This window comes from Petromyzon marinus, chromosome 64, assembly GCF_048934315.1.
Source record: "Petromyzon marinus isolate PM22_M1 ecotype Great Lakes invasive population chromosome 64, UKy_Petmar_22M1.pri1.0, whole genome shotgun sequence".
Lineage (NCBI taxonomy): Eukaryota > Metazoa > Chordata > Hyperoartia > Petromyzontiformes > Petromyzontidae > Petromyzon > Petromyzon marinus.
Window position 1 is genome coordinate 9520974 of NC_133730.1, and position 27568 is coordinate 9548541.

At 57.4% G+C, this 27568-nt stretch overlaps 1 protein-coding gene across 1 annotated transcript in view; it reads left to right on the forward strand.

Moving 5' to 3' along the window:
- Positions 1-27568, forward strand: part of LOC116957855 (phosphatidylinositol 3,4,5-trisphosphate 5-phosphatase 2) — a 99070-nt gene extending 71502 nt beyond the window's left edge. Inside the window, exons 14-27 of the mRNA XM_076054135.1 lie at positions 1246-1342; positions 4228-4366; positions 6151-6250; positions 6517-6605; positions 7410-7491; positions 8702-8791; positions 12817-12921; positions 15857-15945; positions 17577-17664; positions 18021-18176; positions 20002-20095; positions 20870-21175; positions 25045-26040; positions 27381-27568. Of these exons, the coding sequence (XP_075910250.1) occupies positions 1246-1342; positions 4228-4366; positions 6151-6250; positions 6517-6605; positions 7410-7491; positions 8702-8791; positions 12817-12921; positions 15857-15945; positions 17577-17664; positions 18021-18176; positions 20002-20095; positions 20870-21175; positions 25045-26040; positions 27381-27480 (2531 nt within the window). The 3' untranslated portion in view covers positions 27481-27568. The remainder of the gene's footprint in view (positions 1-1245; positions 1343-4227; positions 4367-6150; positions 6251-6516; positions 6606-7409; positions 7492-8701; positions 8792-12816; positions 12922-15856; positions 15946-17576; positions 17665-18020; positions 18177-20001; positions 20096-20869; positions 21176-25044; positions 26041-27380) is intronic.

Consider the following 27568-nt stretch of genomic DNA (forward strand, 5'->3'; position numbering starts at 1 on the left):
ACACACAGACACACGCACAGACACACAGACACACGCACAGACACACAGACACACGCACAGACACAGACACACGCACACACACACAGACACACAGACACAGACACACAGACACAGACACACGCAAAGACACATAGACACACAGACAAAGACAAAGATCCCCCATATAGCCTTAACAGACTGTAGGGGCAAGTCCTGTTAGCGAGCACCTATGAAGGCCGGAACGGTACACGAGGGGGTGGGTGGCCAGCACCACGCCCGACCGCCTTTGTCTCCCTAGTGGCGATTTTTACACACCGCTGAGTCGACCTAGGGGAGGCCTGGGACCGGTTCAGATAATCGTCACTGGTGTTGGCCGTGAGCGGGAATCGAACCCGGGTCGCCAGGTTCATAGTGCAGCGCGCTAACCGCTACACAGACACACGCACACACAACGCACGTGATGCGAGGTGGCGCTCAATCTCTCTCTCGCTCGCTCCACGCCACTCGCTTTCTGATCCTTGCCCCTTACTGGGCACCTGTGGAAAAAGAGCTTCATAACTCATCGGATTCCTCCATGCGAGAACCCGCCCAGACCACTGCCTCCGTAGCTCCTGAGAGCCCCCTAACCCTCGCCCCCTAACCCTCGCCCCCTAACCCTCGCCCCCTGACCCTCGCCCCCTGACCCTCGCCCCCTGACCCTCGCCCCCTAACCCTCGCCCCCAACCCTCGCCCCTAACCCTCGCCCCTAACCCTCGCCCCCTAACCCTCGCCCCCTGATCCTCGCCCCTTGACCCTCGCCCCCTAACCCTCGCCCCCTAACCCTCGCCCCCTAACCCTCGCCCATAACCCTCGCCCCCTAACCCTCGCCCCCTAACCCTCGCCCCCTGACCCTCGCCCCCTAACCCTCTCCCCCTAACCCTCGCCCCCTAACCCTCGCCCCTAACCCTCGCCCCCTGACCCTCGCCCCCTAACCCTCTCCCCTAACCCTCGCCCCCTGACCCTCGCCCCTAACCCTCGTCCCTAACCCTCGCCCCCTGACCCTCGCCCCCTGACCCTCACCCCCTGACCCTCGCCCCCTAACCCTCGCCCCCTAACCCTCGCCCCCTAACCCTCGCCCCCTAACCCTCGCCCCCTAACCCTCGCCCCCTAACCCTCGCCCCCTGACCCTCGCCCCCTGACCCTCGCCCCCTGACCCTCGCCCCCTGACCCTCGCCACTTGACCCTCGCCCCCTAACGTTCACCCGTAACCGGTGTGGCTGTTGCCAGGCAACAAGGGAGCGGTGGGCGTGTCCTTCGTGTTTGGAGGAACCTCCTTCGGCTTCGTCAACTGTCACCTCACCTCGGGCAACGAGAAGACGCACAGGTAGAGCTGGTGGTGGCGGTGGTGGTGGCGGTGGTGGTGGCCGTGGTGGCGGTGGTGGTTGTGGTGGTGGTGGTGGCGGTGTGGTGGTTGTGGTGGTGGTGGCAGTGTGGTGGTAGAGGTGGTAGAGGTGGTGGTGTGGTGGTAGAGGTGGTAGAGGTGGTGGTGTGGTGGTGGCGGTTGGTGGTTGTGGTGGTGGTGGTGGTGGTGTGGTGGTAGAGGTGGTAGAGGTGGTGGTGTGGTGGTAGAGGTGGTAGAGGTGGTAGGTGTGGTGGTGTGGTGGTTGTGGTGGTGGTGGTGGTGGTGTGGTGGTAGAGTTGGTAGAGGTGGTGGTGTGGTGGTGTGGTGGTGGCGGTGGTGCCATTGGTAACGGTAGTAGCGGTGGTGGTAGTAGTGGTAGTAGCGGTGGTGGTAGTAGTGGTGGTAGTGGTAGTAGTGGTGGTAGTGGTAGTAGTGGTAGTAGTGGAGGTAGTAGTGGTAGTAGTGGTGGTAGTGGTCATAGTGGTAGTAGTGGGAGTAGTGGTGGTGGTAGTAGTGGTAGTAGTGGTGGTAGTGGTCATAGTGGTAGTAGTGGTGGTAGTGGGAGTAGTGGTGGTGGTAGTAGTGGTAGTAGTGGTGGTAGTGGGAGTAGTGGTGGTGGTAGTAGTGGTGGTAGTGGTCGTAGTGGTAGTAGTGGTGGTAGTGGGAGTAGTGGTGGTGGTAGTAGTGGTAGTAGTGGTGGTAGTGGTCGTAGTGGTAGTAGTGGTGGTAGTGGGAGTAGTGGTGGTGGTAGTAGTGGTGGTAGTGGTCGTAGTGGTAGTAGTGGTGGTAGTGGTGGTGGTAGTAGTGGTAGTAGTGGTGGTAGTGGTCGTAGTGGTAGTAGTGGGAGTAGTGGTGGTGGTAGTAGTGGTGGTAGTGGTGACCTTTGACCGGCCTCCCCTCCCCCCCTCCCCTGACACCACAGCAAACTGACCGCTTGCCACCATCGGGAAGCTACTTGAGCGTGTGTGTGTGTACGTGTGTGTGTGTACGTCCGTGCGTGCATGTGTACGTGTGTGTGTGTACGTCCGTGCGTGCGTGCATGTGTACATGTGTGTGTGTGTATGTGTGCGTCAGTGTGTATGTGTCCGTGCGTGTGTACATGTGTACGTGTGTGTGTTTGTGTGTATGTGTGCGTCAGTGTGTATGTGTCTGTGCGTGTGTACATGTGTACGTGTGTGTGTTTGTGTGTATGTGTGCGTCAGTGTGTATGTGTCTGTGCCTGCGTTTGTGCATGTGGGGAGCGGTAGTCTCGTGGGTAGCGCACTGCACTACGAACCCGACGACCCGAGTTTGATTCCCGTTAACGGCCAACACCGGTGACGATTATCTGAACCGGTTCTGGGCCTCCCCTAGATCTACTCAGCCTCAAATGAGTACCTGGTGGGGTGTGTAAACATCGCCACTGGGGAGACAAAGGGGGTCGGGCGTGGTCCTGGCCACCCACCCCCTCGTGTGCTGTGTTGGCCTTCATAGCTGCGACTCGCTAACAGCACTTGCCCCAAACAGTCAGTTACAGGCTACACGGGTGATCTTTGTGTGTGCAATGGTGTATGTGTGTGGAGTGGTAGTGCAATGGTTAGCATGCTCCACTCACTCACTCCACTCACTCACTCCACTCACTCACTTCACTCACTCCACTCACTCCACTCACTCCACTCACTCACTCCACTCACTCACTTCACTCACTCACTCCACTCACTCCACTCACTTCACTCCCTCACTTCACTCACTCACTCACTTCACTCACTCACTTCACTCACTCACTTCACTCACTCCACTCACTCACTCCACTCACTCACTCACTTCACTCACTCCATCACTCCACTCACTCACTCACTTCACTCACTCACTCACTTCACTCACTCACTCCACTCACTCACCTCACTTCACTCACTCCACTCACTTCACTCACTCCACTCACTCCACTCACTCACTTCATTCACTCACTCCACTCACTCACTTCACTCACTCACTTCACTCACTCCACTCACTTCACTCACTCCACTCACTCACTCCACTCACTCACTTCACTCACTCCACTCACTTCACTCACTCACTTCACTCACTCACTTCACTCACTCCACTCACTTCACTCACTCACTCACTTCACGCACTCCACTCACTCACTCACTTCACTCACTCACTCACTTCACTCACTTCACTCACTCACTTCACTCACTCACTCACTTCACGCACTCCACTCACTCCACTCACTCACTTCACTCACTCACTCCACTCACTTCACGCACTCCACTCACTCACTCACTTCACTCACTCACTCACTTCACTCACTTCACTCACTCACTTCACTCACTTCACTCACTCACTTCACTCACTCACTCACTTCACTCACTTCACTCACTCACTTCACTCACTCCACTCACTTCACTCACTTACTCCACTCACTCCACTCACTTCACTCACTCACTCCACTCACTCACTCACTCCACTCACTCACTCACTCCACTCACTCACTCCACTCACTTCACTCACTCACTTCACTCGCTCACTTCACCAACTTCACTCACTCCACTCACTCACTTCACTCACTCCACTCACTCACTTCACTCACTTCACTCACTCACTTCACTCACTCACTTCACTCACTTCACTCACTTCACTCACTCACTCCACTCACTTCACTCACTTACTCCACTCACTCCACTCACTTCACTCACTCACTCCACTCACTCACTCCACTCACTCCACTCACTCACTCCACTCACTCACTCACTCCACTCACTTCACTCACTTACTCCACTCACTCCACTCACTCACTCACTCACTCCACTCACTCACTCCACTCACTCACTCACTTCACTCACTCCACTCACTCACTCCACTCACTTCACTCTTTGTGCGCCCAGACGCAACCAGAACTACCTGGACATCCTGCGCTTCCTCTCGCTGGGCGACAAGCGGCTGAGCTCCTTCGACATCACCAACCGCTTCACTCACCTCTTCTGGTTCGGAGACCTCAACTACCGCCTCGACATGGACGTGCAGGTGAGCGCGGTAGTCGTGGTACACACAGCGGTACTCACTGTGGTCATGGTGAGTAGCACCATGGGTACGGTACATGCAGAGTTAGACCACAGTACACACCACAGTACGCACCGCAGTACGCACCACAGTACACACCGCAGTACGCACCACAGTACACACCACAGTACGCACCACAGTACGCACCACTGTACACACCACAGTACACTACACAGTACACACCACAGTACGCACCACAGTACACACAGAGATACACCGCAGTACGCACGACAGTACACACCACAGTACACACCACAGTACACACCACAGTACGCACCACAGTACGCACCACTGTACACACCACAGTACACTACACAGTACACACCACAGTACGCACCACAGTACGCACCACAGTACACACCACAGTACACACCACAGTACACACGACAGTACGCACCACAGTACACACCACAGTACACACACCACAGTACACTACACAGTACACACCGCAGTACGCACCACAGTACACCCCGCAGTACACTACACAGTACACACCACAGTACACACCACAGTACACACCACAGTACACACACCACAGTATACACACCACAGTACACACCACAGTACACACCACAGTACACACCACAGTACACACCACAGTACACACACCACAGTATACACACCACAGTACACACCACAGTACACACACCACAGTATACACACCACAGTACACACCACAGTACACACCACAGTACACACCACAGTACACACACCACAGTACACACCACAGTACACACACCACAGTACACACACCACAGTACACACCACAGTACACACACCACAGTACACACCACAGTACACACCACAGTACACACCACAGTACACACACCACAGTACACACACCACAGTATACACCACAGTACACACACCACAGTACACACCACAGTACACACACCACAGTACACACACCACAGTACACACACCACAGTACACACCACAGTATACACACGACAGTATACACACGACAGTACACACCACAGTACACACACCACAGTACACACCACAGTACACACCACAGTACACACCACAGTACACACCACAGTACACACACCACAGTACACACACCACAGTACACACACCACAGTACACACACCACAGTACACACCACAGTACACACACCACAGTACACACCACAGTACACACACCACAGTACACACCACAGTACACACACGACAGTACACACACCACAGTACACACCACAGTACACACACCACAGTACACACCACAGTACACACACCACAGTACACACCACAGTACACACACCACAGTACACACCACAGTACACACACCACAGTACACACCACAGTACACACACCACAGTACACACCACAGTACACACACCACAGTACACACCACAGTACACACCACAGTACACACACCACAGTACACACACCACAGTACACACCACAGTACACACCACAGTACACACCACAGTACACACACCACAGTATACACACCACAGTACACACACCACAGTACACACACCACAGTACACACCACAGTACACACACCACAGTACACACCACAGTACACACACCACAGTACACACACCACAGTATACACACCACAGTACACACCACAGTACACACCACAGTACACACCACAGTACACACCACAGTACACACCACAGTACACACACCACAGTACACACGACAGTACACACGACAGTGCGCCCAGCGGTACACTCGACGGGATGGACTCACGCGCGCCGCGTAACCGGCACATGCCCCCCGCCCGCCGCGCTGCAGGAGATCATGGCTCACATCAACAAGAAGGAGTTTGATGCCCTACTCAAGGTGGACCAGCTCAACCTGGAGAGGGAGAAGAGCAAGATCTTCTTGCGCTTCAGTGAGTTCCCACCGTGTCCCCGTGTCTTCCCGGGTGTCCGCGTGTCTCCCGTGTCCCCGTGCCCCTCCCCGTGCGTCCCCACGTGTCCCCGCGTGTCCCTACACGTCCCCTGCGAGTGTCCGTGTGTCTCCGTCTCTCCCCGTGTGTCCCTGCATGACGTTGTTGACGGTGTTCGTCTTGATGTCGACGATGTCGGCGTTGTCGGTGGTGGCTGCGATGATGGCGGCGATGATGATGATGATGATGACGTTGATGCCATCCCCCAGATGAGGAGGACATCAGTTTCCCCCCGACGTACAGATATGAGCGCGGCACCCGCGACTCCTACGCCTGGCAGAAGTTCAAGACCACCGGGGTAAGGGGCGGCCACACCACACTCGGCCTCGTCATCTTGCCACACGACTGTGACCGTGCCACCACTGACAACGATAAGGTCACACTGTCCATAACACACCACCACGGTCACACCATTACGGCCACATCAGCCCTGTGAGACCACCCCTACCACATCGCCCCTTACCTCAACACCCCCACGACACCACCTCTACCACACCAGCTCTACCACACCGAACCAACCACATCACGCCTACCACACCGCTCCTATCAGACCGCCCTACCACACCACCCCTACCACACCACCCCTACCACCCCACCCCTACCACACCACCCCTACCACACCACCTCTACCACACCACCTCTACCACACCACCTCTACCAAACCACCCCTCGAACGCCACCCCTACCACCCCACCCCTACCACACCACCCCTACCACACCACCCCTACCACACCACCCCTACCACACCACCCCTACCACATTACCCCCTGAACACCACTACAACCACACCACCTGTGTGTGTGGTTGTGTGGCCATGTGTGTGGTTGTGTTTTCGTAGTGGCACAGCCGCTGTTGCTGTGCACTACGAACCTGGCTACCCGAGTTCGCATTCACAGCCAACATCCAAACCGGTCCTGGGCCTCCCCTAGGTCAACGCAGCCTTAAATGAGTACCTGGTGCGGTGGTGTAGTAAACATAGCCACTGGGGAGGCAAAGGCGACCGAGCGTGGTGATGGTCACACCCACCCACTGCTGCTCGCTCGCAGCACTTGCCCCAGCGGTCTGGTAAGACTACACGGGGAATCTTTGTCTTCGTCCACAGGTGCGTGTGAATGTACCGTCGTGGTGTGACCGCATCCTGTGGAAGTCGTACCCCGAGACGCACATCGTGTGCAACTCCTACGGTGAGCGAGAGCCCAGCAGGGCCACCCACACCAACATGGCCACCACCACCACCAACATGGACACCACCACCACCAACATGGCCACCACCAACACCAACATGGACACCACCACCACCAACATGGACACCACCAACACCAACATGGACACCACCACCACCAACATGGCCACCACCAACACCAACATGGCCACCACCAACATGGCCACCACCACCACCACCAACATGGCCACCACCACCACCAACATGGCCACCACCACCACCAACATGGCCACCACCAACATGGCCACCACCAACACCAACATGGCCACCACCACCACCAACATGGCCACCACCAACACCAACATGGCGACCACCACCAACATGGACACCCACACCAACATGACCTCCCACCGCCACCAACATGGCCTTCCACACCAACATGGCTTCCCACACCAGCATGGCCTCTCACACCAACATGGCCACCACCACAATCATGGCCTCCCACACCAACATAGCCACCACCAACATGGCCACTACTAACATGGCCACCGCCACCAGCAGGGCCTCCCACACCAACATGTTCACCATCACCAACATGGCCACCACCACCAACATGTCCACCACACCAACATGGCCACCACCACCAACATGGCCACAACCACCACCAACGGGACCTGCCACACCAACATGGCCACCACCAGCAGGGTATCCCACACCAAAATGGCCACAACCACCACCAACGGGATCTGCCACACCAGTATGGCCACCACCAGCAGCAGGGCCTCCTACACCAACATGGCCACCACCACCAACATGGCCTCCCACACCATCAGGGCCTCCCACACCAACATGGCAACCACCAGCAGCAGTGCCTCCAACACCAACATGGCCACCACCACCAACATGGCCACCACCACCAACAGGTCCTGCCACACTAACAGAGCCTGCCACGCCAACAGGGCCTGCCACACCAACATGGCCACCACCAGCAGCAGGGCCTCCCATACCAACATGGCCACCACCACCACCAACATGGATACCACCACCAACATATCCACCACCACCAACATACCCACCACACCAACATGGCCACCCACACCAACATGGCCACCACCACCGACATGCCCACCACACCAACATGGCCACCACCACCAACATGCTAACGAGCCCTCGTTGTCATCGTTGGCGTCGCCGCGGTAACCGGTTGCTAAGCAGCTGCGTTTGATTGGCAGGCTGCACGGACGACATCGTGACGAGCGACCACTCCCCGGTGTTCGCCACCTTCGAGGTCGGGGTCACCTCTCAGTTTGTCTCCAAGAAGGGTGAGACCCCCACGGAGACCCCCACGGAGACCCCCACGGAGACCCCCACAGGGGGACCCCCAGAGGGACCCCCACAGAGACCCCCAGAGGGACCCCCACGGAAACCCCCACAGAGACCCCCACGGAGACCCCCACAGAGACCCCCACGGAGACCCCCACAGAGACCCCCACGGAGACCCCCACAGGGGGACCCCTAGAGGGGGACCCCCCACAGAGACCCCCACAGAGACCCCCACGGAGACCCCCACAGGGGGACCCCCACGGAGACCCCCACGGAGACCCCCACGGAGACCCCAACAGGGGGACCCCCACAGAGACCCCCACAGAGACCCCCACAGAGACCCCCACAGGGGGACCCCCACGGAGACCCCCACGGAGACCCCCACGGAGACCCCCACGGAGACCCCTAGAGGGACCCCCACAGGGACCCCGAGAAGGACCCCCACAGAGACCCCCACGGAGACCCCCACGGAGACCCCCACGGAGACCCCCACGGAGACCCCCACAGAGACCCCCACGGAGACCCCCACAGAGACCCCCACAGGGACCCCGAGAAGGACCCCCACAGAGACCCCCACGGAGACCCCCACGGAGACCCCCACGGAGACCCCCACGGAGACCCCCACAGAGACCCCCACGGAGACCCCCACAGGGGGACCCCTAGAGGGACCCCCACAGAGACCCCCAGAGGGACCCCCACAGAGACCCCCACAGAGACCCCCACAGAGACCCCCACAGAGACCCCCCACAGAGACCCCCACAGAGACCCCCCACAGAGACCCCCACAGAGACCCCCCACAGAGACCCCCACCGAGACCCCCCCAAAGATCCACCAGAGACCCCCACATTGATCCCCACAGAGAATCCCATAGAGACCCCCCAGAGACCCCCACAGAGATCCCCCAGAGACCCCCACAGAGTCTATGGGGCACGGTGGGGGGGAGTTGGGGGGGGGGGGGCCTGTGTGTGTCTTTGTACCCGTGTGTGTGTACCCGTGTATGTGCGTACCCATGTGTGTGTACCTGTGTGTGTGTGTGTATCCGTGTGTGTGTCTACCCGTGTGGGAGCGGTAGTGTAGCGGTTAGCGCGCTGCGCTATGAACCTGGCGACCCGGGTTCGATTCCCGCTTACGGCCAACACCAGTGACGATTATCTGAACTGGTCCCGGGCCTCCCCTAGGTCGACTCAGTCTCAAATGAGTACCTGGTGCGGTGTGTAGTAAACCTTGCCACTAGGGAGACAAAGGCGGTCGGGCGTGGTGCTGGCCACCCACCCCCTCGTGTACCGTTCTGGCCTTCATAGGTGCTCGCTAACAGCACTTTCCCCTACAGTCTGTTAAGGCTATATGGGGGATCTTTGTTATCTTTGTTGTGTGTATACCCATGTGTGTGTGTACCTGTGTGTGTGTCTACCCGTGTGTGTGTCTACCCGTGTGTGTGTACCCGTGTGTGTGTGTATACCTGTGTGGCCTGGTCTCAGCTAGCTGATGAAAATTGCAAGCGAGAATTTCATCATCGCTTGCGGCTGGGATTGGCATCGTCCCCGACTCCTCCTGATGTCGTGGGTAAATGGGCGAGGTTTAGGACTGTGACTCATGCAGCTGCAATGGCTGCTTTAGGTACGCGGTCCAGACCTCCCCAGAGACTCTGGCTGACAGAGGAGGTGTTCAGGATGGTTGAGAAAAAGCGACAGGCCCACTGTAATCGGCTACAGAATCCCACGTCAGAGAATGAGGAGGCTTACCGCAGCCTTCGCTCGGAGGTTCGGAGAGCCGTGAGGCGCTGCAAGGATGGGTGGTGGTCACGGGTTGCTGAGGAGATGGAGTCTGCCTCAGTGGCCCGTGATCACAAATCTCCATTTAACTCCATCAAAAAAGTAACCTGCAGCGCCACACCTATTACCATCATTAGAGGAAAAAACGGTGATCCAATCTCCGACCCCCAGGAACAGGTTTGCAGATTTGCTGAGCATTTCTGTGAGGTCCTGGGGGAGGGAAAATCCCTCAGCCAGGAAAACATCGTGGCACAAAGTGAGGATGACCCTGCTGAGGCTGCGGTGCCTCAAATATTGGAAGAAGTCACCCCCTGTGAGTGGCTGGCTGAGGTGCCATCTGCTGAGGAAGTACTGAAGGCGATCCGGACTCTGAGACCAGGAAAGGCAGCGGGCAGAGATGATCTCCCAAGCGAAATGCTGAGGGAGGGTGGCGTTTGTGCACAGACTGCCCTATATGACATCATAACAACAGTCAGACTGGAGCGTGCCACTAAGAGGTGGGGCCTTACCATCAGCCCCACCAAAACTAAGCACCTGCCTGGGTATTTTGTACCATTGGACACTCCACCGCCACAACTCCCAATCGGTGATGGGGCAGTTGTGGAGAGAGTGGAGAATTTCCCATACCTGGGCAGTGTACTTATGACTGGCTCCAGTTTAACAGCAGAGGTCTCACTCCGAATCAGTCGAGCGGCAATATCTTTTCATCGGTTGCGTAACGCTGTGTGGAAGCTACCTGGTCTGTCGCTCCGCACTAAGCTTCAGGTCTTCTCGGCCACGGTCATTCCCTCCCTTCTCTACGCTTGCAAAACGTGGACCCCCCTAATGGAACATCTTCGCCGGTTAGAAACATTTAGGCTAGCCTGCCTACGATCCATCCTGGGTTTAACCAGGCTGGATTGTGTGAGGAGCTCACAAATCCTTGAAAGATCTGGGCAGGGTCCCATCGGTGAGCTCCTCCGGCGGGCAAGGCTGCGTTGGCTGGGTCATGTAGCCCGCATGCCCAGCCACCGCATGCTGAAACAGCTTTTGTTCGGCCGGATCGAGGGGGCCAAACGGGCGCGGCACGGGCTAGAGAAGAGATGGAGTGATGTGGTACAGGAGGACGTGGAGCTGAGTGGACTTGCCGATAACTGGTACCAGCGGTGTCAAGATCGGCCTCTGTGGAGGAGGCTCGTGAAGGATGCTACTGGGAAGTTGGAGGTAGTAGCCCTCCAACAACAACGGAGGGCGGAGGAGCGACGCTCACAACAACGAGCGGAGCGCCGGGTGGCTAAAGCACAGCAGGTTGGCACAGTAGGGGGCACAGGTGGTGCATTAGCCAGTCATCTCAGTCAGTCGACCCGTGGCACCTGGGTCTGCCCCGTGACCTGCCAGCGGGCGTTCGACACTTCACGTGGCCTCAAGGTGCACATGGCCTGGCACAAGCGTCGTGGTGATGTCATCGCCACTTAGTGGCGAATGGCGGTTGTTGTTGTTGTGTGTACCCGTGTGTGTGTACCCGTGTGTGCGTGTACCCATGTATGTGTCTACCCGTGTGTGTGTGTACTTGTGTGTTGTACGTGCCCATGTGTGTGTACCTGTGTGTGTGTATCCATTTGTGTGTCTACCCGTGTGGGAAGCGGTAGTGTAGTGGTTAGCGTGCTGCGCTACAAACCTGGAGACCCAGGTTCGATTGCCGCTCATGGCTAACACCGGTGACGATTATCTAAACCGGTCCTCGGCCTCTCCTAGGTCGACTCAGCCTCAAATGAGTACCTGGTCGCGGTGTGTAAACATGGAGAGACAAAGGGGAGACAAAGGCGGCCGGGCGTGGTGCTGGCCACCCACCCCCTCGTGTGCCGTGCCAGCCTTTATAGCTGCTACTCGCTAACAGCACTTGCCCTAACAGTCTGTGAAGGCGATACGGGGGATCTTTGCCTTTGTGTGTGTATATCCGCGTGTGTGTGCATACTCACACATGGGTAAAGCGGTGGTGTAGCAGTTAATGTGCTGTGCTACGAATCCCAGCTGTCCGAGTTCGATTCCCGCTGATGGCCAACACCAGTGGTGATTAATTATCTGAACCACTGCTAGGCCTCCCTTAGGTCGACTCAGCCTCAAATGAGTACCTGGCGCGGTGTGTAGTAAACATCGCCGCTGGGGAGACAAAGGCGTGTGCCATTCCGGCCTTCGTAGGTGCCCGCTAGCTGCATTTGCCAAAACAGTCTGTTCAGGCTCTACGGGGGATCTTTGTACGTCCGTGTGCGCAGGCTCTGCAGATGAGTCTCACATCGAGCTGGAGAGCGTGGAGGCCATCGTGAAGACCACGAGCCGCACCAAGTTCTTCCTGGAGTTCTACTCCAGCTGTCTGGAGGGTCAGAAACTCATAGACAACTTACACAGAGACCCACAGATTACTCGCAAAGAGACCCGTAGGCTCAAACGGAGACCCATAGGCTACTCGCACAGAGATCGATAACCAACTTGCATGGAGACCCTTACGCTACTTCCAGAGACCCATAGACGTTTCACACAGAGACCCGTAGACTCACACAGAGACCTACAGACTCACACAGAGGCCCATTGACTCACACAGAGGCCCATTGACTCACACAGAGACCCATTGACTCGCACAGAGACCTATTGACTCACACAGAGGCCCATTGACAAACCCAGAGACCCACAGACTCACACAGAGACCCATAGACTCACACAGAGACCCATAGACTCGCACAGAGACCCATTGACTCACACAGAGACCCGTAGACTCGCACAGAGAATCATATACTCACACAGAGACTCATTGACTCACACAGAGACCCAAAGACTAAAACAGAGACCCATTGACTCACCCAGAGACCCATAGACTCACACAGAGACACAGACTCACGCAGAGACCCGTAGACTCGCACAGAGAACCATATACTCACATAGAGACCCATTGACTCACACAGAGGCCCATTGACTCACACAGATACCCATATACTCACACAGAGACCCATAGACTCACACAGAGGCCCATTGACTCACACAGAGACCCGTAGACTCGCACAGAGAACCATATACTCACAGAGACCCATGGACTCACACAGAGACCCCAGCTCACATAGAGACCCACAGACTCACACAGAGACCCCAGCTCACACAGAGACCCATTGACTCACACAGAGACCCGTAGACTCGCACAGAGAACCATATACTCACAGAGACCCATGGACTCACACAGAGACCCCAGCTCACATAGAGACCCACAGACTCACACAGAGACCCCAGCTCACACAGAGACCCATTGACTCACACAGAGACCCCAGCTCACATAGAGACCCACCTCCAATTAGCACGGTTGGCTATGTACGGTGCATAAGAAGTCCAACATACATACAGCCGCCCTGCAATGAGATGTGATTGAAGCTGCTGCTGATGCTGCTGCTCTTCCTGCTGCTATTACTGCTGATGATTCTGCTCGTCCTGTTACTGCTGATTCTACTGATGTTGCTGCTGCTGTTATTGCCACTGCTACTGATTCTGCTTGTGCTGTGACGATTGCGGATGCTGCTGATGCTGCTACCGATGGCGGCGGCGGTGGTGGTGGACATGGTGGTGATGGACGTGGTTGGTGGTGGTGGTGGCGGTGGGGGCGGTGGTGGTGGTGCAAAAACAACCTCCTACTGCCTCGGTGGTGCCGGACGGTAATGTTGTGGTGGATGTGAGCAATGCCATGGAGGGAAGACCAATTCCATATCGGCTATTCTTCTTCATGGTGCTTGTAGCCACTACAGCAGCCAAATGGGGGCTTTGGAAGGGTGCGAGCGGCTGGTAACCCCTCCGCCTTCAATTCAACAACCATTGAACCACGTGAAAAATTGCAAATTAAGCTTGTGCCGGAGGCCCCGGGGGGACAGGCATCTATGACGTCTCCTGGCTCCACCCCCATTTGGCGGAGCCAGGAGTGGACACGTGGAAAGTATCCTTACCCTCGAAGTTCCTCCAGAAACGCTCGCTGTGGAGGAGAGGCTGCCACTCCTCTGTCAGGAGCTGGACCGATACCGCTTGGATCTTTACGGTATTCAGGAGGTCCGGTGGACCGGCTCTAGCTCCAGTCACCGTGAGGGGTGGACAGTCTTATAGTCGGGCAGGAGACTACCAAACAACGGGGAGCGGCTCTTCTTATGAACAAAAGAATGAAGGGGGCGTGGGATCGTGGTGGTGAGGTGTGGGAAGCTGTAAGCCCCAGGCTACTGTGGAATCATCTTCCGATCAACCATAGGCGAGGAGTGGTGGTGGTGGTGGTTATTTATGTCCCCCACTGAAGATGAACATCCGTGGAGAGATGCAGGCAAGGCCGTTGAGTCAGATGCCTTCTATGACCTCCTGTCACAGGTGCCGGCTAAAGTGGCCCCTCGGGATAGTCATCTTGTTGGGTGACTTCAATGCCCGAGTTGGTCATGATGCTGGCACCTGGTCTGGAGTGATTGGAGGGCATGGGCCAGATCAGCTCAATAACAACGGTAGGAGGCTCCTAGATTTAAAGCTTTCGTGACTGCAAGGATTCATCTTCTTTGGTTCTTTCCCGTAATGGAACATCTTCGCTGGTTAGAAACATTTAGGCTGGCCTGCCTACGATCCATCCTGGGTTCAACCAGGCTGGATTGTGTGAGGAGCTCACAAATCCTTGAAAGATCTGGACAAAGTCCCATTGGTGAGCTCCTCCGGCAGGCAAGGCTGCGTTAGCTGGGTCATGTAGCTCGCATGCCCAGCCACCGCATGCCTAAACAGCTTTTGTTCGGCCGGATAGAGGGGGCTAAACGGGCGCGGCACGGGCTAGAGAAGAGATGGAGTGATGTGGTACAGGAGGACGTGGAGCTGAGTGGACTTGCCGATGACTGGTACCAGCGGTGTCAAGATTGGCCTCTGTGGAGGAGGCTCGTGAAGGATGCTACTGGGCAGTTGGAGGCAGTCACCCTCCAACAACAACGGAGGGCGGAGGAGCGACGCTCACAACAATGAGCGGAGCGCCGGGTGGCTAAAGCACAGCAAGTTGGCACAGTAGGGGGCACAGGTGGTGCATCAGCCACTCATCTCAGTCATCTCAGTCAGCCGACCCGTGGCACCTGGGTCTGTCCCGTGAACTGCCAGCGGGCGTTCGACACTTCACGTTGCCTCAAAACGCACTTAGCCTGGCACAGGCACCGTGGTGACGTCACCGACACTTAGTGGCGAATGGCGGTTGTTGGTGGTGTTGCTGACGGTGGTGGTGCTGGTGGTGGTGGTGCTGACAGTAGTGATTGTGGTGGTGTCTGGTGTGACCAGGTCCGTGCAAGAGTGGGGAGAATGACAGCCAGCAGAGCGAGGTCGCCAACTTCCTCAAGGTCGGCTGGTCCCAGCTGCAGCTGCCGCTGGTGAGCGGCGCGTTAGGAGCCTCGCTCACTCTCCCTGTCGCTCTATTATCACTCTGTCTGTCTCTCTCGCTCTATCACTCTCCCTGTCGCTCTATTATCACTCTGTCTGTCTCTGTCTGTCTCTCTCGCTCTATCACTCTCCCTGTCGCTCTATTATCACTCTGTCTGTCTGTCTCTGTCTGTCTCTCTCGCTCTATTATCACTCTCTCTGTCTGTCTCTGTCTGTCTCTGTCGCTCTATCACTCTCCCTGTCGCTCTATTATCACTCTGTCTGTCTCTGTCTGTCTCTCTCGCTCTATTATCACTCTCTCTGTCTGTCTCTGTCTGTCTCTCTCGCTCTATCACTTTCTCTGTCTGTCTTTGTCTGTCTCTCTGTCGCTCTATCACTGTCTCTGTCTGTCTCTGTCTGTCTCTGTCGCTCTATTATCACTCTCTCTCTGTCTTTGTCTGTCTCTCTGTCGCTCTATCACTCTCTCTGTCTGTCTTTGTCTCTCTCGCTCTATCACTCTCTCTGTCTGTCTCTGTCGCTCTATCACTCTGTCTCTTTTGCTCCCTCTTGCTCTGTCTCTCTCCGTCTCTCTCTGTCTCTCTCTCCGTCTCTATCTCTGTCTCTCTCTGTCTCTCGCTCTGTCTCTCTCCATCTCTATCTGTCTCTCTCTTGCTGTCTCTCTGTCTCTCTCTCTCTCCATCTCTCTCTATCTCTCTCCGTCTCTCTCTCGCTGTCTCTCGCTCGTATACATTGTGTGTGTGTACACTGAGTGTATACATTGTGTGTGTGTGTACACTGAGTGTATACATTGTGTGTGTGTACACTGTGTATACATTGTGTGTGTGTGTGTACACTGTGTATACATTGTGTGTGTGTGTGTACACTGTGTGTATACATTCTGTGTGTGTACACTGAGTGTGTATACATTGTGTGTGTGTGCGCACTGGGTGTGTATACATTGTGTGTGTGCGCACACTGAGTGTGTATACATTGTGTGTGTACACTGAATGTGTATACATTGTGTGTGTGTGTGTACACTGAGTGTGTATACACTGTGTGTGTGTGTACACTGAGTGTGTATACATTGTGTGTGTATACACTGAGTGTGTATACATTGTGTGTGTACACTGAGTGTGTATACATTGTGTGTGTGTGTGTACACTGTGTATACATTGTGTGTGTGTGTGTACACTGTGTGTGTATACATTGTGTGTGTGTGTGTACACTGTGTGTGTATACATTGTGTGTGTGTACACTGCGTGTGTATACATTGTGTGTGTGTACCCTGAGTGTGTATACATTGTGTGTGTGTACCCTGAGTGTGTATACATTGTGTGTGTGTCTACGCTGGGTGTGTATATATTGTGTGTGTGTGTACACTGAGTGTGTATACATTGTGTGTGTGTGTGTACACTGTGTGTGTATACATTGTGTGTGTGTGTGTACACTGTGTATACATTGTGTGTGTGCACTGAGTGTGTGTACACTGCGTGTGTACACATTGTGTGTGTGCACTGAGTGTGTGTACACTGCGTGTGTACACTGCGTGTGTGTGTGTACACTGCGTGTGTGTGTGTACACTGCGTGTGTGTGTACACTGCGTGTGTGTTCACTGCGTGTGTGTGTACACTGTGTGTGTCAGCTGAAGCCGATGATAGCGGATCTGGAGTACCTGCAGGACCAGCACATCCTGCTCACCGTGCGCTCCAGCGACGGATACGAGTCCTACGGTACCACGGGGGGCGGGGGTGGGTGATGATGTGGATGTCGGTGATGGTGTTGATGTCAGCAATGGTGCCGGTCATGCTGTTGATGGTGTTGATGTTGGCGATGTGCCGGTGATGGTGTTAATGTTGGCGATGTGCTAGCCATGGTGTTGATGTTGGCGATGTGCCGGTGATGGTGTTAATGTTGGTGATGTGCTAGCGATGGTGTTGATGGTGTTGATGTTGGCGATTTGCCGGTGACGGTGTCGATGCTGGCGGTGTGCCGGTGTTGATGATGATGATGGTGGTCTCGGCGGTGATTTCGGTGACGTTGGCGGCGACGTTGATGACGGTCTTGGCGATGGTGGCGATGGTGGCAGGCGAGTGCTGCCTGGCACTCAAGTCGATGATCGGCACGACGCCGCAGCAGTTTGAGACGTTCCTGTCCCACCGCGGAGAGGAGACGGGGAACGTCCGTGGCTGGATGAAGGTTCGTGTGCCCTCGGACCGGCTGGCCACGCGCGAGCGTCTCTACGGTAAACCACCGCCACCACCGCAACCACCATCACAACCACCACAACCACCATTACCACCACCACTGCAACCACCACTCCAACCACCACCCAAACCACCATCACCACAACCACCATCACTACCGCAACCACCGCAATTACCACAACCACCATCATCGCAACAACCACCACCACTATCGCAACCATCACCGCAACCACCGCCACCACAATAACCACCACCATCGCACAACCACCACCGCAACCGCCACCATCACTGCAACCACTACAACCGCAATCACCACCACCACCGCAACATCCGCCATCGCTGCAACCACCGCCACAGCAACAACCACCACAACTGCAACGTTCACAACAACCACCAGCACTGCAGCGATGCACTTTTAAATCATCGAGATTTCAAAGTCATTTCTTTCGAACTGCTTTTAGTGTTCAGTGTTTGTTGCCCTTCCCCCGCACCTCCGATTGGCCACGGTTGGCTACGTACGGTGGTGCGAAAGAAGTTCAACACACAGACACACGTGCAACAACCACAACAACGCCACTGGGGAGACAAAGGCGGCCGGGCGTGGTGCTGGCCATCCACCCCCTCGTGTGTGCCGTGCCGGCCTTCATAGGAGCGACTCGCAAACAACACTTGCCCCGAAAAAATCTGTTAAGGCTACACGGGGGATCTTTGTGTGTGCAACGGTGTATGTGTGTGTGTGTGGGGGGAGCGGTAGTGTAATGGTTAGCATGCTCCACTCACTCACCTCACTCACTTCACTTCACTCACTCACCCACTCACTCACTCACTCCACCCACTTCACTCACTCACTCACTCCACCCACTTCACTCACTCACTCACCTCACTCACTCTACTCACTCACTCACTCCACTCACTTACTCCACTCACTCACTCACTCCACTCACTTCACTCACTCACCTCACTCACTTCACTCCACTCACTCACTCACTCCACCCACTTCACTCACTCCACTCACTCACTCACTCCACTCACTCCTCTCACTCACTCACTTACTCCACTCACTCACCTCACTCACTCCACTCACTCACTCACTCCACTCACTTACTCCACTCACTCACTTACTCCACTCACTTACTCCACTCACTCACTCCACTCACTCACTCCACTCACTCACTCCACTCACTCCACTCACTCCACTCACTCACTCACTCCACTCACTCACTCCACTCACTCACTCCACTCACTCACTCCACTCACTTCACTCACTCACCTCACTCACTCACTCCACTCACTCACTCCACTCACTCCACTCACTCACTTACTCCACTCACTCACTCACTCCACTCACTCACTCCACTCACTTACTCCACTCACTCACTCACTCCACTCACTTACTCCACTCACTTACTCCACTCACTCACTCCACTCACTCACTCCACTCACTCACTCCACTCACTCCACTCACTCACTCACCTCACTTACTCCACTCACTTAATCCACTCACTCACTCCACTCACTTCACTCACTCACTCCACTCACTCACTTCACTCACTCACTCCACTTCACTCACTCCACTCACTCCACCCACTCACTCACTCCACTCACTTACTCCACTCACTTACTCCACTCACTTACTCCACTCACTTACTCCACTCACTCACTCCACTCACTCCACTCACTCCACCCACTCACTCACTCCACCCACTCACCCACTCACTCCACTCACTCCACCCACTCACTCACTCACTCCACTCACTCACTCCACTCACTTACTCCACTCACTCACTCCACCCACTCACTCACTCCACTCACTCACGCCATCTGTTAAGGCTTCAGGGGGGATCTGTGTTTGTGTGTGTGCAGCGTGGATCAGCATCGACAACGAAGAGCACGTCTCGACGTCCAAGAAGAAGAACCCCTCACCAGCCATGCCAGGGGACCCCACAGACCCCGCCGGGTGAGGGTTGCCTACACGCTCACCACGGCACGCTCACCACATCACTCTTGCTGCCACGCTCACCACATCACCCTCACCACGGCGCTCACCACCAGGCTCACCACATCACTCTTCCTGCCACGCTCACCACGGCACGCTCACCACAGCATGCTGACCACATCACCCTCACCACCGCGCTCACCACCGCGCTCACCATCGCGCTCACCACCACCACCTCACTACCACCTCACCACCACGCTACGAACCCGACAGAGACCCAAGTTCGATTCCCGCTCACTGCCACCAACGCCAGTGACGATGAATAACAATCTTGTACAGGTGATTACACACACACACACCTCGGCAGGTGATTACACGCACACCTGTACACTGAGATCCACCACTACGGAAAATGGGAACCTGATGCACTGTGCAGTCAGCATCGCGGGGAGACAAAGGCGGCCGGGCGTGGTGCTGGCCCCTGACCTCCTGATGGGCCGTGCCGGCCTTCAACGGCGCTCCTCGCTAACGACACTTTCCCCGACAACCTGTGAGGGCTATAGGGGGAAGCTTTGTCTTTGTTTGCACCAGCCCTTCTTGGGAACGGCCACCAGCGCCGGTGACGGTTAGCTGAACCGGTCCTTGGGCCTGCCCTAGGTCGACTCGGCCTCAAATGAGTACCCGGTGTCCGGCGTGTAATAAACTTCGCCAGTGGGGGAGACAAAGGCGGCCGGGCGTGGTTGCTTGCCCCAACAGTCTGTGGAGGCTACACGGGGGACCTTTGTCTTGCACCAGGCCCGCCGGGCGCAAGCCGGGGGTCCCTGCGGGTTTGGGGGGTCCCTCGTCCTACGTCTTCATGCCTGGGAAGCCGCCGGCCCCCCAGCAGGAGGGGGGTGGGGGGCCCCCGTCCCGGGAAGGGGGCGGCAGGAAGGCGGAGCCAGGCGAGGGCCCCGGGGAGAAGGCGGCGGGGGTGGGGGCGGGGGGGGCGGGGGTGGGGGCGGCACCGCCACCACCGCTGGTGTCTCGGTCCCCTCGGGGGTCCCCGCTGGCGAGGACCCCCACGGACGAAACGCGACTCTACGACGAGCCGGCGCAGAACCGGTAGGTGCAGCACTCGCACACATACACACAACAACAACAACCGCCATTCGCCACTAAGTGGCGGTGACGTCACCACGACGCTTGTGCCAGGCTATGTGCACCCTGAGGCCACGTGAAGTGTCGAACGCCCGCTGGCAGGAGGTCACGGGGCAGACCCAGGTGCCACGGGTCGACTGACTGAGATGACTGGCTGATGCACCACCTGTGCCCCCTACTGTGCCAACCTGCTGTGCTTTAGCCACCCGGCGCTCCGCTCGTTGTTCTGAGCGTCGCTCCTCCGCCCTCCGTTGTTGTTGGAGGGCGACTGCCTCCAACTGCCCAGTAGCATCCTTCACGAGCCTCCTCCACAGAGGCCGATCTTGACACCGCTGGTACCAGTCATCGGCAAGTCCACTCAGCTCCACGTCCTCCTGTACCACATCACTCCATCTCTTCTCTAGCCCGTGCCGCACCCGCTTAGCCCCCTCAATCCGGCCAAACAAAAGCTGTTTCGGCATGCGGTGGCTGGGCATGCGGGCTACATGACCCAGCCATCGCAGCCTTGCCTGCCGGAGGAGCTCACCGATGGGACCCTGCCCAGATGTGAGCTCCTCACACAATCCAGTCTGGTTAAACCCAGGATGGATCGTAGGCAGGCCAGCCTAAATGTTTCTAACCGGCGAAGATGTTCCATTAGGGGGGTCCACATTTCGCAAGCGTAGAGAAGGGAGGGAATGACCGTGGCCGAGAAGACCTGAAGCTTAGTGCGGAGCGACAGACCAGGTAGCTTCCACACAGCGTTACGCAACCGATGAAAAGATATTGCCGCTCGACTGATTCGGAGTGAGACCTCTGCTGTTAAACTGGAGCCAGTCATAAGCACACTGCCCAGGTATAGGAAACTCTCCACTCTCTCCACAACTGCCCCATCACCGATTGGGAGTTGTGGGGGTGGAGTGTCCGATGGTACAAAATACCCAGGCAGGTGCTTAGTTTTAGTGGGGCTGATGGTAAGGCCCCACCTCTTAGTGGCACCCTCCAGTCTCAGCAGCAGCGTCTCCAACTCCTCCTCTGACTGAGCAGCTATTACCAAATCATCAGCATACATAACGTGGTTGAGCAATAGGGAGCCATCCCTTGACCGCACCCGGGCATCGATTAGCCTCCCATTATATCTGTACCATATGGAGATTCCCCCGGTACAGCTATTGAAGGCTTCACGAACTACGTGGTCAAAATAGATGTTAAATAATGTGGGAGCCAGAGGACATCCCTGTCGCACCCCAAGGTGTACAGGGAATGGCTCTGACTCCCGGCCACGTAGTTTTACCCGGGCCCGCTCACCATCATGAAGGTCCTTAATGATCGTGAGCAGAGGGTCAGGTACTCCAAAAGCACGAAGAACGACCCAGAGCCCAGGCCTACTGATGGTATCATATGCCTTGACCAGGTCAATAAAGCAGAGATGTAGGTCTTGTTGGAATTCCCTACACCTCTGCTGTAGCAGACGGACAGAAAATATGGCATCTGTGCAGGACCGCCCTTTCCTGAAACCGCATTGGGGCTCCGCAAGCCTCTCCTCAGCGTGCCTGGCAAGGCGATGCTGAATAATCCTTGCCAGGACCTTTCCCGGCACACTGAGGAGTGAGATGCCCCTGTAGTTGTTACAGTCTGTGCGGTCCCCCTTCTTAAAAAGGGGGACCACCAGGGCATCCTTCCAATCCTGCGGAACCCGTCCAGTGGTCCAGACTGTTGTTATGATGTCATATAGGGCAGTCTGTGCACAAACGCCACCCTCCCTCAGCATTTCGCTTGGGAGATCATCTCTGCCCGCTGCCTATCCTGGTCTCAGACTCCGGATCGCCTTCAATACTTCCTCAGCAGATGGCACCTCAGCCAGCCACTCACAGGGGGTGACTTCATCCAATATTTGAGGCACCGCAGCCTCAGCAGGGTCATCCTCACTTTGTGCCACGATGTTTTCCTGGCTGAGGGATTTTCCCTCCCCCAGGACCTCACAGAAATGCTCAGCAAATATGCGAACCTGTTCCTGGGGGTCGGAAATTGGATCACCGTTTTTTCCCCTAATGATGGTAATAGGTGTGGCGCTGCAGGTTACTTTTTTGATGGAGTTAAATAGAGATTTGTGATCACGGGCCACTGAGGCAGACTCCATCTCCTCAGCAACCCGCGACCACCACCCATCCTTGCAGCGCCTCACGGCTCTCCGAACCTCCGAGCGAAGGCTGCGGTAAGCCTCCTCATTCTCTGACGTGGGATTCTGTAGCCGATGACAGTGGGCCTGTCGCTTTTTCTCAACCATCCTGAACAACTCCTCTGTCATCCAGGGTGTCTGGGGAGGTCTGGACCGCGTACCCAAAGCAGCCATTGCAGCTGCATGAGTCACAGTCCTAAACCTCGCCCATTTACCCTCGACATCAGGAGGAGTCGGGGACGATGTCAATCCCAGCCGCAAGCGATGATGAAATTCTCGCTTGCAACTTTCATCAGATAACTGAGACCAGGCCACTTTAGGTTGGAAAGGGGTCCTGGGTGTACATCCACCACCGGAGTGGAAGAATGGCAGGCGCATCTTACAGATGACTAGTCGATGGTCAGAGGGCAGATCAGCTCCACGGTAGGTCCTGGTGTCAAGGACATGGGCTCGCATTCGCTGGTCCGTCACTATGTAGTCCAGCAGATGTTCTTGCTTGGACCCGGCATGCATCCATGATGTTGTGTGGATGTGCCGATGCCGGAACAGCGTGTTGGTAATTACAAGCCCATGGGCTGCACAAAAATCTAGCAGCCTCCTACCGTTGTTATTGAGCTGATCTGGCCCATGCCCTCCAATCACTCCAGACCAGGTGCCAGTATCATGACCAACTCGGGCATTGAAGTCACCCAACATGATGACTCTATCTCGAGGGGCCACTTTAGCCAGCACCTGTGACAGGAGGTCATAGAAGGCATCTGACTCATCGGCTTTGCCTGCATCCCTCCACGGATGTTCATCTTCGGTGGGGGCATAAGTAACCACGACCACCATTCCTCGCCTCCGGTTGATGGGAAGGCGAGCCCAAAGTAGCCTGGGGCTTACAGCTTCCCACACCTCACCGCCACGCTCCCACGCCCCCTTCATTCTTTTGTTCAAAAGAAGACCCACACCCTGTTGTTTGGCAGTCTGCTGCCCCGAGTAGAGGACTGTCCACCCCTCATGGTGGCAGGAGCCAGAGCCGGTCCACCGGACCTCCTGAATGCCGCATAGATCCAGGCGGTACCGGTCCAGCTCCCGACAGAGGAGTGGCAGCCTCTCCTCTGCAATGAGCGTTCGAACATTCCACGTGGCCACCCGTAGTGGCTTTTCGTTGTTTCTGGAGTAGCCCCGAGGGTAGGTATTCAATCTCCTGGCTCCGCCAATTGGGGTTTGGCCAGGAGACGTCATAGACGCCTGGCCCCCCGGGGCCTCCGGCACAAGCTTAGTTGTTACATATTTCAGTTTAATTCGTGGTTTCGTGGTAATTAATTGAAGGTGGAGGGGTTACCAGCCCCTCGCACCCGTCCAGAGCCCCTGTTTAGCCCCTGTGGTGGACACATATGCCATGAGGGGAGGAGCCAATCAAAATTGGATCTCCCCCCACAGCGCTGTCCACGACAGAGTTGCCCGTCCGGCACCGCGAGGAGGTAGGGGGTTGTTTTGTACACACACAAGTGTGTGTGTGTGTACACGTGTGTGTGCGTGTACACACGTGTGTGTGTACACACGTGTGTGTGTGTACACGTGTGTGTGTGCGTGTACACGTGTGTGTGTACACGTGTGTGTGCGTGCGTGTGTCCACACCGCACCACCACGACTCGCTCACCGCCCCCACCATCCCCCACCCCCCCAGGTCGAAGGCGGAGGCCGAGTCGGCCCCGGCAAAGATCAGCATCGACAACCCCAACTACTTTATCCTCTTCCCCGGCTCGCCGGTGCCAAGCATCCCCACCGGCGCCCCGCCGGCGCCGCCGGCGCCGCCCGCCGCGGGCGACGTCGCCTACCAGGCCCCGGCCCCCGCCCCCGCGAGGGCCGACGCCTCGGCGGACGGCGCCGGCTCGGCCCGGCTGCCCACGCCGGCCCCGCGGACGCGGGGGGGCCCCCGGCACGGCGCCGGGGCCGCGGCGCCGGTCGCCGGGGAGAACGGCGGCGACGGCGAGGAGGAGAACGGCGACGGCTGCCCCTCGCCGAACCGGCCGCCGCCGGACTACCCCCCGCCCCCGCTACCGGGCGGCGAGGCCCGGGGAGCGGCCGCCCCCCTGCGTGGAGGCCCCGGCGGCGCCGCGCCGGCCGCGGCGCACGACCACGACCTCGGCTGGGACGCGGAGGCGACGGCGGAGGGCCTCTGCTACGAGATGGAGTCAATACGGGAGGACGAGGAGGAGGACGAAGACGAGGAGGAGGACGAAGAGGACGAGGAGGAGGGGGGGCGGCGGCGGCGGCAGAGGGGGGGGGGCGGCTGGCAGGGCGGCGGTCGCGCCGTGGACACGCGCAGCGTGCTGGGGCTCGTTGCCGACCAGCTGATGTTCGTTAGCCGGGCCCGCCCGGAGCGGCCCGGCGGTCCCCCGGGCCTCCCGGGCCCCCGGCCTCCGGCGGAGACGCGTCCCGCCGACGACCGCTCGTGGTTCGCCCTGCAGATGGCCAAGTCGCTGTACGAGGGCGACGCGGCGGGGACGGCCCCCCGCGGGCCCGCCGGGGAGGCCGCCCCGGCCCCCGACGGGGAGGAGGGCCGCCGGCGCACGGCCAGGGGGGGCCCCCGGGCCGTGGGCCACTGGCTCGGGGCGTTGGGGCTGGAGGCGTACGAGGCGGCGCTCGTGAGGAACGGCTGGGACGACGTCGACTACCTGGGGTGCGTGCGGGGACGCCGGCGGGGGACGCACCCTCGCACAAGCGCACACACACACTTGCGCACAGCGACACGCAGACACACACAACAACAACAACAACAACCGCCATTCGCCACTAAGTGGCGGTGACGTCACCACGACGCTTGTGCCAGGACATGTGCACCTTGAGGCCACGTGGAGTGTCGAACGCCCGCTGGCAGGAGGTCACGGGGCAGACCCAGCAGGTGCCACGGGTCGACTGAGATGACTGGCTGATGCACCACCTGTTGCCCCCTACTGTGCCAACCTGCTGTGCTTTAGCAACCCGGCGCTCCGCTCGTTGTTGTGAGCGTCGCTCCTCCGCCCTCCGTTGTTGTTGGAGGGCAACTGCCTCCAACTGCCCAGTAGCGTCCTTCACGAGCCTCCTCCACAGAGGCCGATCTTGACACCGCTGGTACCAGTCATCGGGAAGTCCACTCAGCTCCACGTCCTCCTGTACCATATCACTCCATCTCTTCTCTAGCCCGTGCCGCGCCCGCTTAGCCCCCTCGATCCGGCCAAACAAAAGCTGTTTAGGCATGCGGTGGCTGGGCATGCGGGCTACATGACCCAGCCAACGCAGCCTCGCCTGCCGGAGGAGCTCACCGATGGGACCCTGCCCAGATCTTTCAAGGATGTGAGCTCCTCACACAATCCAGCCTGGTTAAACCCAGGATGGATCGTAGGCAGGCTAGCCTAAATGTTTCTAACCGGCGAAGATGTTCCATTAGGGGGGGGTCTACGTTTCGCAAGCGTAGAGAAGGGAGGGAATGACCGTGGCCGAGAAGACCTGAAGCTTAGTGCGGAGCGACAGATCAGGTAGCTTCCACACAGCGTTACGCAACCGATGAAAAGATATTGCCGCTCGACTCATTCGGAGCGAGACCTTTGCTGTTAAACTGGAGCCAGTCATAAGCACACTGCCCAGGTATGGGAAACTCTCCACTCTCTCCACAATTGCGCCATCATCGATTGGGAGTTGTGGGGGTGGAGTGTCCGATGGAACAAAATACCCAGGCAGGTGCTTAGTTTTGGTGGGGCTGATGGTAAGGCCCCACCTCTTAGTGGCACGCTCCAGTATCAGCAGCAGCGTCTCCAACTCCTGCTCTGAATGAGCAGCTATTACCAAATCATCAGCATACATAACGTGGTTGAGCAATACACGCACAGCGACACGCACAGCGACACGCACAGCGACACACACAGCGTCACACACAGCGACACGCACAGCGACACGCACAGCGACACACACAGCGACACCCACAGCGACACGCACAGCGACACCCAGGCGTGCCGTCAGCTCCCGCCGCCGTGTCACCTGCAGGGATCTCACCGTGGACGACCTGGAGGAGGTGGGGGTCGCCGACCCCGAGCACCAGCGCCTCATCCTTCTCAACCTCCCGGCGCCGGCGAGCGACACGTGACTCTGCCACGCCGCCGCCGCCGCCGCCGCGGCGCTCGACAGCCGCGGCGCCCCCCACCCGCCCCCCCCCATGCGTTGAACCGGCACCG